The sequence below is a fragment of the Dipodomys spectabilis genome, unplaced genomic scaffold (genome assembly GCF_019054845.1).
Source record: "Dipodomys spectabilis isolate Male_0828 unplaced genomic scaffold, ASM1905484v1 ptg000107l, whole genome shotgun sequence".
Taxonomy (NCBI): domain Eukaryota; kingdom Metazoa; phylum Chordata; class Mammalia; order Rodentia; family Heteromyidae; genus Dipodomys; species Dipodomys spectabilis.
The window spans coordinates 607,955-626,029 of record NW_024870784.1 but is presented as its reverse complement, the minus strand read 5'-3'; the positions used below and the strand labels follow the sequence as shown (position 1 = coordinate 626,029).

Genomic DNA, 18,075 nt, shown 5'->3' with positions numbered 1-18,075 from the left:
TCCTCTCCCCTAGAGTTTTCTTCCATGTTTAATATCTGGAGAAAGAGAAATCTGGTCCCTTTGACATATTGCAAGTATTCAAGAATACCAAGGGAGAAATGTGGAATGCAGTTTATAAACCTCTGTAATCCCAGAGAATTACGTGGAGTTTCAAAACATGTCCAGAATTTCCAAGTGGGTCTTTTGAAATAGGGCCCAGGGGCTCCCCAGCTTCCCCGGGGCAGACACTGGCCCAAAGAATCAGATAGCTTTAACGAAATAGTGATTGGAGACAGAGATGAAGGACAGAAACAAGTAATTGCTACCTGTGTCTTTCTAAGAAGGAACAAGTAAGGGTGAGCCACTGTTGGGTAGAATAAAGCTAAAAGGGTCCTGGACAGTAGGAAAGACTATGTCAAAAGTAAAAGAAAACCAGCCACTGGTAGCTCACACCTGCAATTCTAGTTTCTCAGGAGGCTGAGATCTTAGGATCAGGATGGTGGTCTAAAGCTAGCCCAGGCAGATAAATCCAAGAGACTTTTATCTCCAATTAACCAGTTTATGGCTGGAAGTAGAGGTATGGCTCAAGTGATGGAGCACCAGCCATGAGCAGAAAAAGCTAAGTGATTGCTTCAGGCCCTGAATTCAAGCCCCGGACAAATAAGGGGAAAGGGAATGGAAGGGGGAAGGAAGAAGGGGAGAAGGGGGGAAGAGGAAGAAGAAGGTCCACTAGCACCTGCCCTTTTTACTCCAGGGACTCTTCCAGCATCTGTAAGTGAATCCCATAGATTTCCTTATTTCCCCCCTCTTTTTCTCATCTCTCTAGAACAGCACTGCCATGAACTGAACAGACCAGTGCCAATATGTGCAGTTCTGCCGTGTATCAAAGGTGTTCGCAAGCAGTTTATTTTACCAGGCCTCAAGAGCGTCCCCTCATGGGGGCTTTGCAGAGCACCTGCAGCTGTTTATCACTTCTTGGGGCGGGTGGGGGGGAGAGGAGGACAAAAGAAAATGAAAACTGTATTTAAGTGGAAGCTGCCACAGAAAGGGCCAGCTGACCTGGAAGCAACCCCAGCACACCACAGCCAGGATGGGAAGGGAGCTGAGCTGATCCTCTGGCCAGAGGCCCCAGCCCCTGACATGGCAGAAGCCCTGCCCTAGCATCACCTCCTACCCTCCCCTCGGCTTCCACTGGCCACCAGCTCCTCTAAGAGAATCCTACTTCAGCTTACTGGAAAGGGGCAGAGGAGGCAGAGGGCCGGCTGGATGGGAAGGAAGTTTGCAGAGGACAAGATCCCTTATTTTAGTTATGGGGTTTAACATTGAGAAACGGAACATCTGTGGTTTCCAAAAATGAGGGTTTGTTTTTTTTTTAATCCCCTCTGGGCAAGCTGTGTGTAGGACCAAGAGCAAGGACCAATCTTCAGGCAGCCGTGCCTTTCATCTCCCTGTGCATCTCTCCTGACTCTGGGAGCCTGAGCCCAGAGGACCCGCCCCAGCTCTGACAACACACATGGTTTCCCCCTCTCCCGGTACTCTGGACTTGAAGAAAAGCCTGCTCCACCAGATTAGATCAGAAAGGGCCCAGTCTCCGGGCTGAGCCTCAGCACTGGCAGCTGAGGCAGACAGTTCTATCTGTCCCCTGGAGAGTAGGACCCCAACTTGTCAACCTGCTCCCCCACCTACCAGCTCCCCTTTCCCTTCCATTAGGTACCTCCACCTTCTGATCACCAGTCATTCGGCACCCTGGAGGATCTCTTGGTATCTTCAATACCCCCCCAACCTGGTTTTATGGTTTTTTTTTTTGGGGGGGGGGAGGTTGATACTCAAATTCTCCCTTTCATAACTTTCCACTAAGTATAAATGAGTCCGGAATGCCCCGTCGTCGTGGTTTTAATGACTGGGGAGAAGATAATGGAGGGGTTGACAAACTGGAAAGCAAATGGTTATGTCAGATGCTACAGGGGACATGTACAGGGTGAGGAGAGATTTTGGGTATCCCCTTGGTTGGGACAGTGAAGAGTCTGCAGCAATGCCAGGATTGGAGCTGGAAGGTGGGAATGAGTGAAGAGTGGGGAATGGTGTTCCAGGCAAAGAGAAGAGCAGATGAAACCCGGATGTGGGGAAGGGAAGGCCAGGAGTCTCTCCAGGGGGTGAGTGGACACAAAGATGGGAGGTGGGAAGATGCACAGTGCAGTTTTTGTTGTTGTTGTTGTTGTTGTTATTTTGTCAGTCATGGAGTTGAACTCTGGGCTGGGCACTGTCCCTGAGCTCTTCAGCTCAAGGTGAGCCACAGCATCACTTTCCGTTTTTTGTTTTTTTTTTCTGGTGGTTGATTGGAGAAATGAGTTTAATGGACTTTCTTTACCAGGGCTGGCTTTGAACAGTGGTCCTCAGATCTCTGCCTCCTGAGTAGCTAAGATTACAGCCTGCCAGCCTGCCTGCCTGCCTGCCTGCCTTCCTGCCTTCCTTCCTTCCTTCCTTTTTCCTTTTTGCCTTCCTTCCTTCTTCCTTTTTGCCTTCCTTTCTTCTTGCCTTACTTTCAATACCAGGGCTTAAATTAATGGCCTCCTACTTGCTCCACTTTCTTGTGGTACTCTACTACTTGAGCCATGCCTCCAGCCTAGGGTTTCTGATAGTTAATTAGAGATGGAGTCTTATGGAATTTGCTGCCTGGGCTGACTTTGAACCACAAACCTGAGATCTCAGCTTCCCGAGTAGTAGGATTCTAGGCATTAACCTCCTGGCAGTTATAGCTAGGACTTGGTTTTCTTCTCTCCCAGGAAGCTCAGTGGATTTAAGTAAAGGCCATCTGGCAGTGCACATAGACTAGAAGGAGGAGAGAAGGAAAGGCACGCTCCATAGAACAGCATTGCAGCACAATTTCTAAATACATTCTCATCACACACTACGAATCACATTGTAGTAGGAAGCGGGGGAGACAGCAGGAGAAAACACTGACTTTTATGAACTCAGTAACTCACATGGACCAGACATCAATTTTGGGGCCATATTTCTTCCTGGCCAGAAGTTCTGGTGCGGCATAAGCAGGACTACCACACTGGGTGCTGAAGGGGTCCGAATAGCCCAGGATACCCGCACAGTTGCTCAAACCAAAGTCTGCAAGAAAAGAGGACAAAATCACCTCCAAATTAGAAAACATTGCAGAATCAAGAAGGAAAATAAAAAAGAAGAAGGGGAGGGGGAGGGCAGACAGCAGGAAACATTCTCTCGAGCTAACACATAATTTAACATCCCAGAGGGAAGTCAACAGCTGCAAGCCATAACCTCTGGATCTCAGTCTCCAAACAAAAGCGGGTCAGGTGGTGATTTTAACTGGAACACTTTACATCAGGCCTCCCTATAAAAATCTAGCTGGAGCTAAGCCTCTGCTGAACTGAAACATATTTCCATCAAGTCTTGTAAATGAGTCATTCAGGAAAAGGAAGGCCCCTGCTTTCTAGGACTGAGGGAGGGAGGCAGAAGGAACTCACAGAGGAGCTGGGAAGAGAGTCCACCTGCCTTTTGGTTTCCCAGTGACCAAGGCAGGGGAGATCAAGAAGACTGGTATATATATATACACACACACACACACCCCTATAGATATAGGTATATATATATATATATATATATATATATATATATATATATATATATATACATGTAGGTGTGTGTGTATATATGTATGTATGTATATACATACATACACACACCTATAGATGGATATAGGTATATACCAGTCTTCTTGAGCTATAGACGTACATATACATACACATATTTTTTTTCTGGCTGGTTCTTTCCATCACTGACTTCAGTAACGTATGATCTAGCCATTCATAACAGACCTCATCTCAATGTTTCATTTCATAATTCTTTTTTTTTTTTTTTGGGTCAGGTCATGGGCCTGGGCACTGTCCCTCAGCTCTTCAGCTCAAGTCTAGCGCTCTACCATTTGAGCCACAGCACCACTGCCGGCTTTTTTCTTATGTGGTGCTGAGGAATCAAACCCAGGACCTCATGCATGCAAGGCAAGCGCTGTACCACTGAGCCACCTTCCCAGCCCTCATTTCATAATTCTTTTAGAAGAAATGTCTCCCAAATATACAAGGCACACAGTATGATTTGAAAAAGGGGGGGGGGGAATATGAACCAACAATTTAAACATCCCTGTATGTTAGAGGCTGGAGAAAAAACAAAATGCCAGGAGGATGGTTGATGCCAATTAGACTGAGTGATGGTGTTTTGCTTTATTCTTGGCAGATGAATAAAAGAGAAGCTCCATCCATCTCCAGCTACTCTGGGTCTCTTATGTCTTTTGTGCTGTGTTACTTTTGATCTTAAAGATACTGCAACTGATGGGAATGGAGCGGCTGTTGGTGTGATTACAGTACTTTGCTGCTATCTCGCCTGGATCTTTGTTGATCTCAGAATTAAGATCACAGGTCATCCTTTGAAGCCCAATGTAAATATTGTGGTCCCTCCCCTCGACCCCCCCAGAGAAGACACCCAGACTGCCTGGCTCTTGCAGTCGGAGACTAGCTCCTTAGTCTGGAACCAAACCCTGTATTTTCTCATCGGCACTATGCATGTCTCATTACAGCATTTCCCTCCTCTTGGCATGTCTCTACCTGAAAAGGGCTTGACAGGTAATGAAAGTTGTAGGGAAGCTCAGGGGAGGAGCAGCGAGGAGCCCAGGGGGGAACTAGGGGTCACTGGGGCCACCGGGGATCCACACTAGATACCACAGGGAAATTTCCCAACAGTGTGAAACTGTAACAACAGCCTTAATAGGACTCCATTCAGGCAGAGCTCTGAAATGAAGTAAGACTTTGAAAACCATTTAAACGCTTCAGCACAGACTTTCACAACAGGGCTGGGCCAACCCACCAACCAGGAATGCTACGTGTTTGAACACTGAACTCTTGTTTTGTTGTGATTTCATTTTTTTCCCTCCTTTGTCCTCCTCTTCTTCTTCTTCTCCCCCTTCCCACTTCCTTTCCCAGGCCCTATACAGCAAAGCCCTTTGAGAGCCACAGAGGATCTCTGGGTCCCTCTTAGGAGATACATTACACATAACTTGAGGGACTGTTCTCAGACCCTAGTATCTCAGGCTGCAATATCACTGACAAGAAGGTATTTTTATAATAAGAAAAATCATCGTTTTAACATGGGAGGATTGCTTTCATTGTGCCTACTAGGGAAAAACTGGAAAGACAGCACCATAGGGTAAAGATGACAGTGCTGGGTGGTGACATTTGAAGGAAAGCTTCCTGAATTGTCATGTTAAAGGCCTAACTTCCCAGAAGTCCCAGGAAACACATCCCTAGATTTCTGAGGTTAAGGCAAATGGCTCCATTTCTAATGTCAGTAGGGCAGGGCAAGGGCAAAGCCTTCTTCCTTCCCTTTCCTCTAGGTTCCTGATCTATTCTACCCAGAAGGGTGGGAAAGCGAGAGATAAGAGGCAAGATGAGCCTTTGCGATCCCTGGCAGGCCTGGCCCGAAACACATCCTAAGAAGATAAATTATCAGAGGATTTTTGAAACTAACGAGGGGAGAATTGCATGTGAAGTGACTTGGGTTAATCTGGCCAAAAGAACTTGATTAAAAATACACAGTAGAGAAATAGCCAACGTGGTTCACATTCATAATTGTAATTATTACAGTTTTACACATCTGCCCGTAATTAGAATCATGAAACTAGAGAGAAATTCGCCTTCCAGAAAGGTCACATAGGTCTGCTTCAATTAGACTTAGTAAACACATGAGCTCATTATCGCTCCATTTTTTTTTTCAGAGAGCTGGAAAATGAATCTTAAAAGAATGCCTAAGTAAATGCTATTAGCATAAAACTGTCCTCTAAGTTGTGGCTTTTCCATTTTAAGATTACATTAAATTTGCTAAACATTAACACCCCCCCCCACCCCTTCTTTTTGGAAGAAGAAAAAAAAACCTGATTAAATCAAATCTTATACCAGGTAATTCTAGTTAATTTAAACATGGCTTCAGTAAATTGATTTAAACTGAATTCTTTCAAAGAAATACAAACTATTATGAGGAAACGATGATAGCTATAATCACCTCTGGAAAACAACTAGGTAATTCCTTTGAAGATAATGTGGTTCAAAGGGTTTTCAACCTACAGAGAGAGTCAGTGGAGAACTTTGATCCACAGGGCCCAACCCAGAGGCAAAAAAAGCCTGCAAGACACAGGTTTATCCTCCCTGGAAATGGAGGGGAATGCAAATTCTACCAAGCAAATGTAATTCCTAGCTGCCTTCTGCAACGTGTCCTTCATTTGGAAGCTTAAGCTAGGGCTTGTTAACTTTCTCTGGTCATGAGATTGGGAGCTAATGGGAAAGTTCTGACAGGGAAATCCAATTATCACAGCTTCCTATTTAGTAGTTTGGAAAATCCTCACTTAAGTTTAATCTCTATAAATAGTGGACTGTAACCTAACTTGATATATAACTTACTCTTGTTAACAAGTACCAGAACCTCAGCCAATCACAAGTGGCCAACTGTTCAAACCTTGTAAGGAAGTTCTGAGTTGTAACCCATCAGGTTCTCTGTATCTCATTTCCATTTTCTGAATGGCACTGCCATTTCTCTAGCTATCAACACAACCTGCGCTGCCCCACATTCTGGAATCACACATCAAGCCAACTAAGATCTGAAAACTTGATTTGTTCTAAGTTTGTCTTTTAACAATTCCAATGACATGAATGCCATACCTGTTTATATGCCAGTCCAGCAGTGGCCAGCTTGCATGAGAGAACTCTGAGGGACTTGATTCTGGTCCCCAAAAAACAACCATCAGACTTTCTAATAGGGAAACTGTCAGTGCTCATTTAGGTATGCAATTTCTTCATATTATTTGTATATGTCTCTTCTAAGAGATTTTTACCTCTCAGCCAATCTGTGAGCTCTCTATAACGGGTCCTGCATTTACAATGAATCTTCTGAGTAAATGTCTGATTAATGAGACAGTCTGTGTTCATCAGCCTTTCCTGTTCCACAGAGTAGGTTTATAAGCAATCGTCTAGGGTTACCACTGGAGAGAGCCAGCACAGAGGCAGAGAGTGAGACAGAAGAACATGCTCTGGGCAATGCTCCTTTGGCATATGGAAACCACCCACCAGTGGATGGCTCTTCACTCAACCCACCAGCCTTGTCTGTATGATGGAGTGCGTTATTCTAACTTGGACTGCAATGTAAATCCATCCTTTAGTAAGCCTGTTCTCTCAAGATCTCTGCCGTTAGACAAATCTGTCACTGTCACCTTCACATGTGCCAAAGACAAATTACAGGTCAGAAAAAAAAAGTCTCCTTTCCTCCATTCTTTATCCTCCATCAGGAAGCTCTTTGTGAACGGCAAAGATCTTAACAAGCAGAACAGGAAAAGTATCTTTCCAGGTATCCCAGCGAGCCTCATTTCATTGTTTCTGTACTTAGTCCTCAGGATGACTGAAATGCAATAGCAAAACCATTTAACAAAAAAGAAAATCTTAGTCGGGTGCCAGTGGCTCACGCCTGTAATCCTAGTACTCAGGAGGCTGAGATCTGAGGATCCCGGCTCAAAGCCAGCCCAGGCAGGAAAGTCCGTGAAACTCTTATCTACAATAAACCACTAGGAAACTGGAAGTGGTACTGTGGCTTAAGTGGTAGAGCTCTCGCCTTGAGCTGAAGAGCTGAGGAACAGTGCCCAGGCCCAGAATTCAAGCCCCACGACTCACACACACACACACACACACACACACACACACACACACACACACACACACACACACACACACACACACACACACACACACACACACACACACACACACACACACACACACACACACACACACAATCTCCAAATGGCCTAAGAATCGATTCTACAAAATGCTTTTGGGAGTGAAAATTGGTTTCCTCTTACTTGTTAATCATCTATAATGGAAAAACCCATCAACGTCAGTCAATGGTGCTTCACTGCCCAGACAAGAATGCTGGAGTCCTTGTGGCCTCCTATCTGTAATTCTTGGGTCTCCTGTGTGATTCTTCACTGTCACTCCCAGGTATACGAAAAGTCACCTGATAGAAAATCTTTTCAAAGCCACCGAGGTGGCAAAAAATACTTGCATTTGAGGTGGGGATAAAAAGAAAAGAGAGGAAGAAAAGAACAGTACTGTCTAAAATCTGAGTATGAAAATTATGGCTAGTACCAACTCTATACAGGCACAATGAAACAAACAAAAACAACAACAACAACAACAACAAACCTTCATGTTTTTTGAGAATAAGCCATCAAGTGGAGAGCTTAAATTATGAAACAATGAAGATTAAGCATTTCCAAGCTCCTTCTCATTGTTCCAGATTCTAATTGTCCTCCAGTGGCACCTCTGCATAGCCACCACTCAGCCATGGGATCTACACACAGATTATATTAAAAAGAGGCTAGTTTTATTCCTCCTTTTTTGGGAGCCTTCTTAGGATCATGGAGAAGTGGAGTACAACATATAAAGATGTGGGAAACACTTCTGAGTCGTGCTTGTTTTACTACTTTTAAGACATTTTTTTCTTATTAAATTGAATTTAAAAATCACCTCAAATAATCCCCTGCCCTCTGAACATAAGGAGAGGCAAGCTAATCCAAACCAACAGGTAGCTGACCAATGTTGATGTGGGGCTATGAAATCATTTTACAGTCAGTTTTACCCAAGGGCCTTTGCACATTCCACATATCCGGTAAAGAACAGTGAATCTAGCCTACCAGAGGATTATTTTGGATTCTAGAAGCAAAGTACATACGTACACGTAAGAATGTATTTGTCATCAAAGCCAGCTATACCTATGGCTATAAACCCTGTCATCTAATTTGTTATATCTTCTTAATTACGCTTAAATTATTTTTAAATAAATTATTAACTTCTATTAGAATTATTTCTGAAGTAAAAGAAGGTAATCTAGTAGTCCTGTCTGAGAGTTGGGTAGAGATAATTTTCAAAGGTGGGAATTAACAATACAACACTTAAAAGATAATCTTGCTTTAAAAAAAAAAGTCATACCAATCAGCTTGATATTATTGTCTTCATCTAGCAGCAAATTTTCTATCTTCAAGTCTCTGAAATAAAAAAAAACATTTCAGATAAGCATTGGAAACAGTGAATGACATTTTGCTTCTGAAAAGAAATGAACTATTTTAGGCCGCTGGCCACCCACCCATAAAGCTTTCTACCAAAACTGACTCAACCACTAAGCTAATATTTGTAAGACATAATACAATCACTTGTCATCCACTAAGATAAAGGTTGAACAAGGAGCTGGTGGCTCATTCCTGAAATCTTAGCTACTCAGGAGGCTGCGAGCTGAGGCTGCAGTTCAAAGCTAGCCTGGGTAGGAAACTCTGTGATACTGTTATTTCCTATTAATCATCAAACGTAGGAAGTGAAGCTGTGGCTACAGAAGTAGAGCTCTAGCTCTAGCTCACAATGCTTAAGCCCTGAGTTCAGGCCCCAAGAACAAGGAAAAATACAAAAAAAAAAAAAAGTGAAGGTTTGCAGAGAAGAGAAAGAACAGAGAAGGCAGAAGAAATCACAAGAAATGTCCTAGAGTGGGATCAAAACTGGAAGGTAGAAGTTAAATAGAGCCCAGATGAAGAGAAAGCAGAACACACTACCACGGATGCACTGAAATAAAAACATGGCCACGATTCTAGCATGCAAGCAACATCAGCCAGTCACGAACAGATCTGGTGAAGGAGTTTTTTTTTTTAAAAAGAAGGAACTAAGTGTACTTAATTCATCTGTCCCACCATGCCTAGACCCTCGATAGCATGACAACTCATAATATAATATACTAATCTGTTTAGAAAACAAATATTATCATGGATTGAATAATGGATTCCAGAGATACCCGAGTCCAAATCCTTGGTGCTATACAAACCTGTTTGGACTTCTCACCACTGTATCTCAGTACTTTGCATTTCTACATATTCAGTAAAGAACAGTGGCTCTAGACCACTAAAGAGACCATTTTAGACTTTTGGAAGCAAAATATGTATTTGTACAAAAGTACATATGTAGGGAAAAATAATGTATTTGTCATCAAATTTGTTATCAACGATTACATGCTCTTTGTCTTACATGATAGCCCATGAACTCAGACATACCATGAATATTAATTATAAAAGAATATTTCTTGATACACACACATACAAAAAATATATATCCCAATATTTAGGAAGCACTCCATTCTTGGTGCAGCTTTTATAAGTTTCCAGTACTGGGGTTTGAACTTCGTGCCTCGTGCTTACCTGACAGCTATTGTACCACTTGAGTCACATACTCAATGCTTTGTACTTTCATTATTTTCCAACCAAATTCTCACTTTCTTCCCAGATTGGCACAGACCACCATCCTCTTATTTCCACTTCCTACAAAGATGGAATGACAAATGATAACACCGCATCCAGCTTTTTATTGGTTGAGATGTGGTCTCATGAACTCTTTTGCCCAGGCTGGCTTTGAATGGGAATCTTCCCAATTTTCTATCTCCCAAGTAGCTAGGATTACAGTGGTGAGCCACTGTACCAGGCTTGGGTCTAAATTTTATTTTCCTACATTTGAACAGAGAAATGAGAAAAAAAATACTCTTTTATCTCTACTGTAAGAAACTGAATGGTATAATTATGATAAGACAGAAACGTCAGCTGATACACTACATCAATATGTAGAAACAAAAGGGAAGACTGGCCAGGTCTCTCTGTGGCACACAGAAGCGTGATGACTCATTTAACACAGACAGTTCCTCAAAGCCCAGTCTGGGACTTTCAGCTCATCCCAGAATTCTGGATTTGACCTCCATTTTAAATATTGGCAACAAACTCACATTTAAAATACTAATGCTAGGTAGGCCAACCTTACAAGCAAAATAGAGCCTGTTAACTACCAATTTTCAACCTCAGTGTAGGTATAGACCAAAGCTATGAAGTCATGTGATTGCCCAGGATGAGGTTAGAGAATGGGAGGAAAAAAAGACCAGGGCGTGCAAGCCACTGGGAGCATGGGCACTGTCACAGCAGGCAGTGAAGGACACTGGGAAAGCAGGAAGACAGCCAGGAAGGCTGCTCAAGCAAGGGAGAGATTTCAGTTCAGGAAGAAAAATTAAGTCATCATCAAATGGAGAAAAAAGGTAAGTTCTACGGTGCTGAATGGACTCAAAACTGGAAGAGTCAGACAGGCATCAATAGCTCACACCTGTAATCCTATCTCAGGAAGTTAAGATCTGAAGATCAGGGTTCAAAGCCAGCCTGGACAAAGAAGTCCCTGTGAGATTCTTATCTCCAAGTAATCACTCTAAAACCAGAAATGGAGCTGTTGCTCAACGTGGTAGAACACTAGCCTTGAGCAAAAAAACGCAGGGACAACCACAGGCCCTGAGTTCAAGCCCCAGGACCAGGAAAAGGAAAAAAAATGGAAAGAATGCTGTGAGCACCAGGTCTAAACACTTGGATGAGAAGAAAGACCTCCTTCCTGTGAGCACTCATGATTAGGAAAGGATGAATACATTCGCTTCAGTTCAAATGAAACAATACAGATACTGGGTGACTGGCAAGATGGCAGAGTCGTAGCATCCTCTGTCAGACTTTGAATGGGTCTGAGAAACACAGGAGACATTACTCAGAAGAGCACAAGTAAGGGAGGGCACTGAAAACAAGAAGACAGGAACGGGGGATGGCTGAAAGGTGACAGAATGAGGAGACTGCCTACAGTTCCAGCTCTGGTGTTCCCTGGGCAGGAGAGAATGAAGCCTGGTGGGTTTTACCACAGCTTGGTAGCCCGAAATGCAAATCCACTCCCATAAGCCTTAAACCCCAGTCCTGGGATGTGGCCAGTGAGTGGCTTCCCTGATGTGACAGGCCAATCCCATAGGAGAAAAGTTTTCACTCCCCATTGCTTGAGCTCCAGTGAGGCGCCATCTTGATGGAGGGCCTCCTGCTTGAGACCAACATACTTGGAGAACAAGTTCATATTATCTGATTAGAAGCAACCTGCAGCCAAGTAGGCTTTGAGGCAGAAGAATCACAACCGCAGACTTAGAAATCAAGGGCTCATCTCCCCGACTGGGGAGATTTAGGGCACCCACCTAAGGTCCAAGTATCGGACTACCATCAAAGAAAGACTCAGAGTGGGAGAGAAGTCTTTACTCAGGCCTTGCCAAGAGCAGCCCCGCCCTTTCCATTAAGAGAAGATTCACTGCTGAAGGCCCATTTCAGAAAACAAGGGATCTGGCCTCAGCGGCTGGTTTACAGCTCAGATCAGAGCGATCTGTTTATACTAGCAGCCGTGCAACAAGGCAGGATTTGGAATTGAGCCATAATCAGGGGTCTTGGAGGTCAGATAACAATCAGGAATCGGGAATTTCTGGTCACCCAGCTGAAGTGCTCAGGTAGGAGACTGTTACCCTGGAGGCCAACACAGACAGGAAGAAGCCTGACTCAAGCGAAGAAGTTGACGCAAGTCAACTGAGGGCTCCAGAGAGAGCCAGGGAAGCAGCGACAGGGGACCAGTGGACAGCAGCCCCACACTGGCTGGTGGGAGCCGTTTCGTTGCCTGAAGGGTTTGTCACAAAACAAGGCACTGCCCTTGGCTTGTCTGGAACTCAGATGGGAGGAGGTACGGGAATGAGCATCATTAGCTCCTTGAAAGCAGCCTAAAGGCAGGTAGGCCCAGAGACTAGGTCTCACCTGGGGGCATGGGTAGCAAGGAACAATCAGTAGATGGTCAGGAGAAAATACTCGGGGGAGAGAAGGATGCAGGCAAGCTGAGAATTCAAAGCAGCAACAGGAGCTCAGGGCCTAGAGGAGGTCAATGACCCCATTCTCCAGCCTACTGCCTGAGAATCACTACGAAAACAGCACCAACCCTGTGGCTGGCTGAATTCTCTGGTATGTCTGGAGGCTTGATGCCAGGTGGGGGATGGAGCTCCGAGTACAGGACCGAGGACCCACACACTACAGGCCCCTCAGTCAGCCTTCCATAGGGCAGCAAATTGCTGAGCAGGGTCTAAGAGAACTGAAACCTGCAGGCACAGCAGTTGAGACACTCAGTTCTCTAATCCCTGTGCAGAACTCAGTTCTTTAGTCCATGCCCACCCTCCCACCCCCCATGTTCTCTTCAGGGAGCAAAAACAAGAGGACTTGCGCAACAAGTGGGAATCTGGTCTGTAGACTAAACACCACCATGCATCTATCAAAGGCTTCCGGTACACAAATAAGGGAAGTTTCTAAGATGGAAGCAGCACAGAAGTAGAAATTGACCCTTGACCTGCCTTCAAACCACAAATAACACCAATCCAAACACAAATGTAAGAGAGCCTAGCTAGTTGTATCTGAGAGGTTCTGGGGAGCCAGGCCACATACCTTATGCACATGGGCCAAAGTTTGGCTACTGAGCTATCCCTAGTCCAGTGTAAAGAGATTACACTACAATGCTCCTGTTACACAGTCCTGTCTGAGTGTTATAAACACTCTGACTGCAAGATCATGGGTAATTTAAAACATATAGCCAATGATTTGGCTCCAGATGAATAAATCTCTACTCAAGTTCATAAGATGAGGAAACAAGGCAATATGACATCTCCAGAGGTCAAGAACCCCACAGTCACAGATGTTAAGGAAAGTGAAGAGGAAGAAAGTCCAAAGAAGTCAACAACATAATTATAATGATCAATGAAATAAGAGGCATGTACAAATTATAATAATGATCAATGAAATAAGAGGCATATACAAAAAGCTAAATGGATGATATCTGAGGATTGCAGTTTAAAGCCAGCCTGGGCAAGAAAGTGCCTGAAAACCAGAAGTGGCATTGTGGCTCAAAGTGATAGAGAGCTATCCTTGAGCAAAAAGCATGGAGGGACAGTACCTAGATCCCAAGTTCAAGACCCACAATTGACCCAAAAAAAAAAAAAAAAAGCTAAATGGATTCCAAAAGGATACAAATAAACTGAAAAAACTCAAATAAGCAACTGAACAAAGTAAAGAAAACAATACAGGATATGAAAAGGGAATTCTATAAAGATACAAGAATCCCTGAAAAAATTATAAAATTGAAATTCTGGAAATGGGAAGCTCTGTATGTCAAATTAAAAAAATGTGGAAAGTGTCTACAGTAGAGTAGATCAGTTTGAAGACAAAATATTGGACTCAAAAACAAAGTAGATGTATTAGAGCAGTTAGATGAAGAAATAGAGAAGGAAAAAGAGGTATGAGTGGAACATACAAGACTTCTGGGAAACCATGGGACCTATGTTTCTTTGGGCCTGGCTTACTTCACTTAATATAATTTTTCTCAAGCCTTTCCATTTCCTAACAAATGGGGCAATGTCATTCTTTCTGATGGAGGCATAGAATTCCATTGTGTATATATACCACATTTTCTTGATCCATTCATCTACTGAGGGGCATCTAGGTTGGTTCCATATCTTAGCTATGGTAAATAATGCTGCAATAAACATAGTTGTGCTGGTAGCTTTAGTATGGTCTTGTTTGTGATCATTTGGGTAAATAACCAAAAGTGGGTCATAGGGGAGCTCTATGTGGAAACGGTTAGATAAGTTGATGTTAGGGGAATGAACTCCAAGATAAAGATTCAAATGTTTTTTTTCTTTCCTGCGATTGTTTCTAACATATTTATAAGATGAGTTCTTTGTTGCTTTGTATGTCCCTCCCTCATGGTATAACCCCTGTTTTCACTGTATTTGATGTTGGTATAATTTGTGGAGGGGAAGGGAAAAAACAAATCGTTTAAATAGGGATATAGGTGGACCCACTGCAACAATGAGACATACAAGACGTTATGTCGAAAAATGAAATTTACAACATTGGCTGGGGGGAGAGGGGGAAAGAAGGAGGGGGTGACGGGGATGGGAAGGGGAAACAAAGGAGGAGGCAATAATACTTGGTAAGAAATGTACTCATTACCTTGCCCATGTAATTGTAACCCCTCTGTAATTTCACAATAAAAAAAAAAAAGACTTCTGGGAACCTATTAAGAGACCAAATCTAAGAATCATAGGCATAGAAGATGGCGAAGAGATGAAAGCTAAAGGGACAAGACAATAAAGTAATAGGAGAAAATTTCAAGTACAGGAGGGTCTTAGGACACCCAACAAGTTAGACCAGGAAAGAATAACCTGGAGACATATCATAGTTTAAACATTGTGTGCTGAAGAAGACGAGAACAATAGAAGTGTAAAAGGCAAGTAGCAAATCACCTCTAAAGGCAAACCCATTGGAACAACAGCAAATTTCTCAACAGAAACCATAAAAGCAAGGAGGCATGGGATAATGTATTTCAAATGCAAAAAACAAACAACAAGAAACTGCCAACCTAGATTTCTCATTTGTAGAGTACAGACTTAAAATGAAGATAATAGCTGGGTGCTGGTAGCTTACTCCTATAATCCTAGATAATCAGTAGGCTGAGATCTGAGGATCATGTTGCAAAATCAGCCTGGGCTGGAAAGCTCAGGAGACTCTTATTAGCTACCAAGAAAAGGCAGAAGTGGAGCTGTGTCTCAAGTAGTAGAGCATTAGCACAGAGCAAAAGTCTCAGGAATAGTGCTTAGGCCCTGTGTTCAAGCCCAGAACAACCAAAAAAAAAAAGATGATAATGATGATGACAATGACAACACTGATGATAAACAGTAATGGAAATGTGACATGAACATAAAAGGACTGTCTAGGAGGGGTTATCGAGGTGGGAGAGGGGTAAGAGAAAGGATATTGAGAGGTGAAGAGGATCAAAGGATACACACACACACACACACACACACACAAATGTATAGAAGAGGGAAGGGAGGGATGGAATTATGGTAGAGGAGTATATTTGTTCAGTGTGCACTATGTGTATGTATGGAAGTATCACAATGAAACACGCTCATACCACAAGTATATGTGAACTCAAAACAGAAGAAAAGACAAAGCATATTGTTGGCATGTTACAACTATCACAATGGAACCCGCTAAACAATCAATTATGCTAGTTAAAATACCTTTAAAAAATACATCGTATACTTCAAAGCCGTGGCCTTTAAAATGTATTACATATGTCCTAATACAAGATGACTACACTTCTTTTTCCAATGTGCCCCTTAAGGAAGAGATTTTGGAAAACATAGATACAAAATGTCAGACATGCAAGGGAATTATCATGTGATTATTCCTAATATTTAGTAAGGAAGCTCTACCATCATATTTAAGACTGTATACTAAAATGTTAGCACAGTTAATTTTAGAAATAGTGTTTTTGTACTTCCCCCTCCCATTTCCTGAAACAATGATTCTAATTTGTCAAGGGGAAGAAGTAAGATTGTTCTTTTAGTCATTGTACAATGTGTCCAATAGAATAGCCACTTTCCCTTGATGACATGATTGGAGGGAGACACTTAAGAGGAGGTGACGTTCTAGACAGTGAAGTTCTGGACATCTTCAGACAACAAAGCACACTTTGTTTCTGTATGTAAAATACTTGCCAGAAATCTTGCCCCAAACCGCAAGCACCCATTCAAAAGCTGTATAACTTAAGCATTCGGTGAACTTTTTTTTACTTTGTTCTCTCAACCATCTCAGTTGTGAAGCCCTACCTCTAAAAGCCCTGTCACATGTCTTTGCTCCCTTTCTATCAGGTTCCTTGGGTGACTTCTAGATTCCCCATCCCCCAACTCATCAGTGAGTCAAATCAAGGTTTACATGTCTTCTCAAACTTATATGTTTTTGTGGAAAGTATGCCCCCAGAAAGTAAGAGATTGTGAAGACTTCGTAAGGTACCTCTTCTTTTCTGAAAACCATGACGACCGACCTAAGTTGGCATCTATTCAAACATATACGGTAATTCCAAGACACATGCTCACACATACAAAATAGCGTGCCAGAAATAGCCTAAACTGTGATTCTATGAAAACCAATTCCATAGCAGCAACACCAGTGTGTTTCAAGTGAAATTAAGCCTTTTTGCCTGGGAAGAATAGAAGTCACACCAAGGCAATGAGGAGAAATTTGGTTCAGAATAAATATCTTGCAGAAAAGCAGCATAAAGAGATGGGGTAAAAGTAGCTGCCAAGAATAATCAAACCAGGCTGTGTACTTCTGAGCTACAAAAATCCAGAGAACACTACCATCATTAGAATAGTATCATCAACGAAAGACTAAAAGTAAAAGAAAACAAAGGGGGAAAGGGACTATCTGCCTTTTAAAATCAGCAAAATGTCATAAACCAGGGGGATGTATAAAACTACCATTATTGCGCAAAATGAAAAAGGTAAAATCAGCTCAACAGCATGATCTTCCCACCCAACCCACCTCAAACCCCCAGGAAAAATGGACAGAACAAACCTGTCTAACCTGCAGTATTTACCCGTACGTTTCCCTTTTGTTCAGGTTTCTAAAAGATTCCAGTGGTAACCAGCCTAACCGCCTAAAGGTCCTCTAATCAGTAATAAGAAGGTGAGCGACCTTCCTCTGTCCTGGGTTGTAGACTTGGTCTGTGTCATTTGAAATGTATCTAGAAGGAGTAGGAAGTCTGTTTTCCTTGTGACTCCTCACAGAAAAGGTCCTAATGCCTAACTTTTAAAAGTCGCTTTTCCCTTGTTACCCTGTGTTCTCTACTGGGTTAGTTCATCTCCAGATTCAACCAATGTCAGATTGAAAATCCTCAAGGAGGGGGAGTATTTGTACTGAACATTCATATTGTTTTTTGCTTACCATTAAACAGGGAAGAATAACAACTATTTAAACAGCATTTATAATACATTAGGTATTATAAGTTATCTAGGGGTGATTTAAAGTATACAGAAAGATGTCAGATAACATGCATGTGCCAGTCCTGGGCTTAAACTCAGTGTCTGGGCTCTGTCCTTGATCTTCTTTGTGCTCAAGGCTAGCACTCTACCACTGAGCCACAGATCCACTGGCTTTTTTGGTGGTTGATTGGAGATGAAGAATCTCACCCTTTCCTGCCTAGGTTGGCTTTGAACCATGATCCTCAGATCTCGGCCTCCTGAGTTACTAGGCATGAGTCATCAGCACCAGCTCAAGACTAAAAATTTTCT

The 18,075-nt window shown here is 42.8% G+C and overlaps 1 protein-coding gene across 1 annotated transcript in view; it reads right to left on the bottom strand.

Annotated features, from left to right (window-relative positions):
* The window catches only part of Hunk (hormonally up-regulated Neu-associated kinase), a 104,153-nt gene that overhangs the window by 38,834 nt on the left and 47,244 nt on the right, over positions 1-18,075 (bottom strand). The window contains exons 3-4 of the mRNA XM_042687269.1: positions 9,030-9,085; positions 2,964-3,099 (exon numbers count right to left, since the gene is read on the bottom strand). Coding sequence (XP_042543203.1) covers positions 2,964-3,099; positions 9,030-9,085 — 192 coding nt within the window. The remainder of the gene's footprint in view (positions 1-2,963; positions 3,100-9,029; positions 9,086-18,075) is intronic.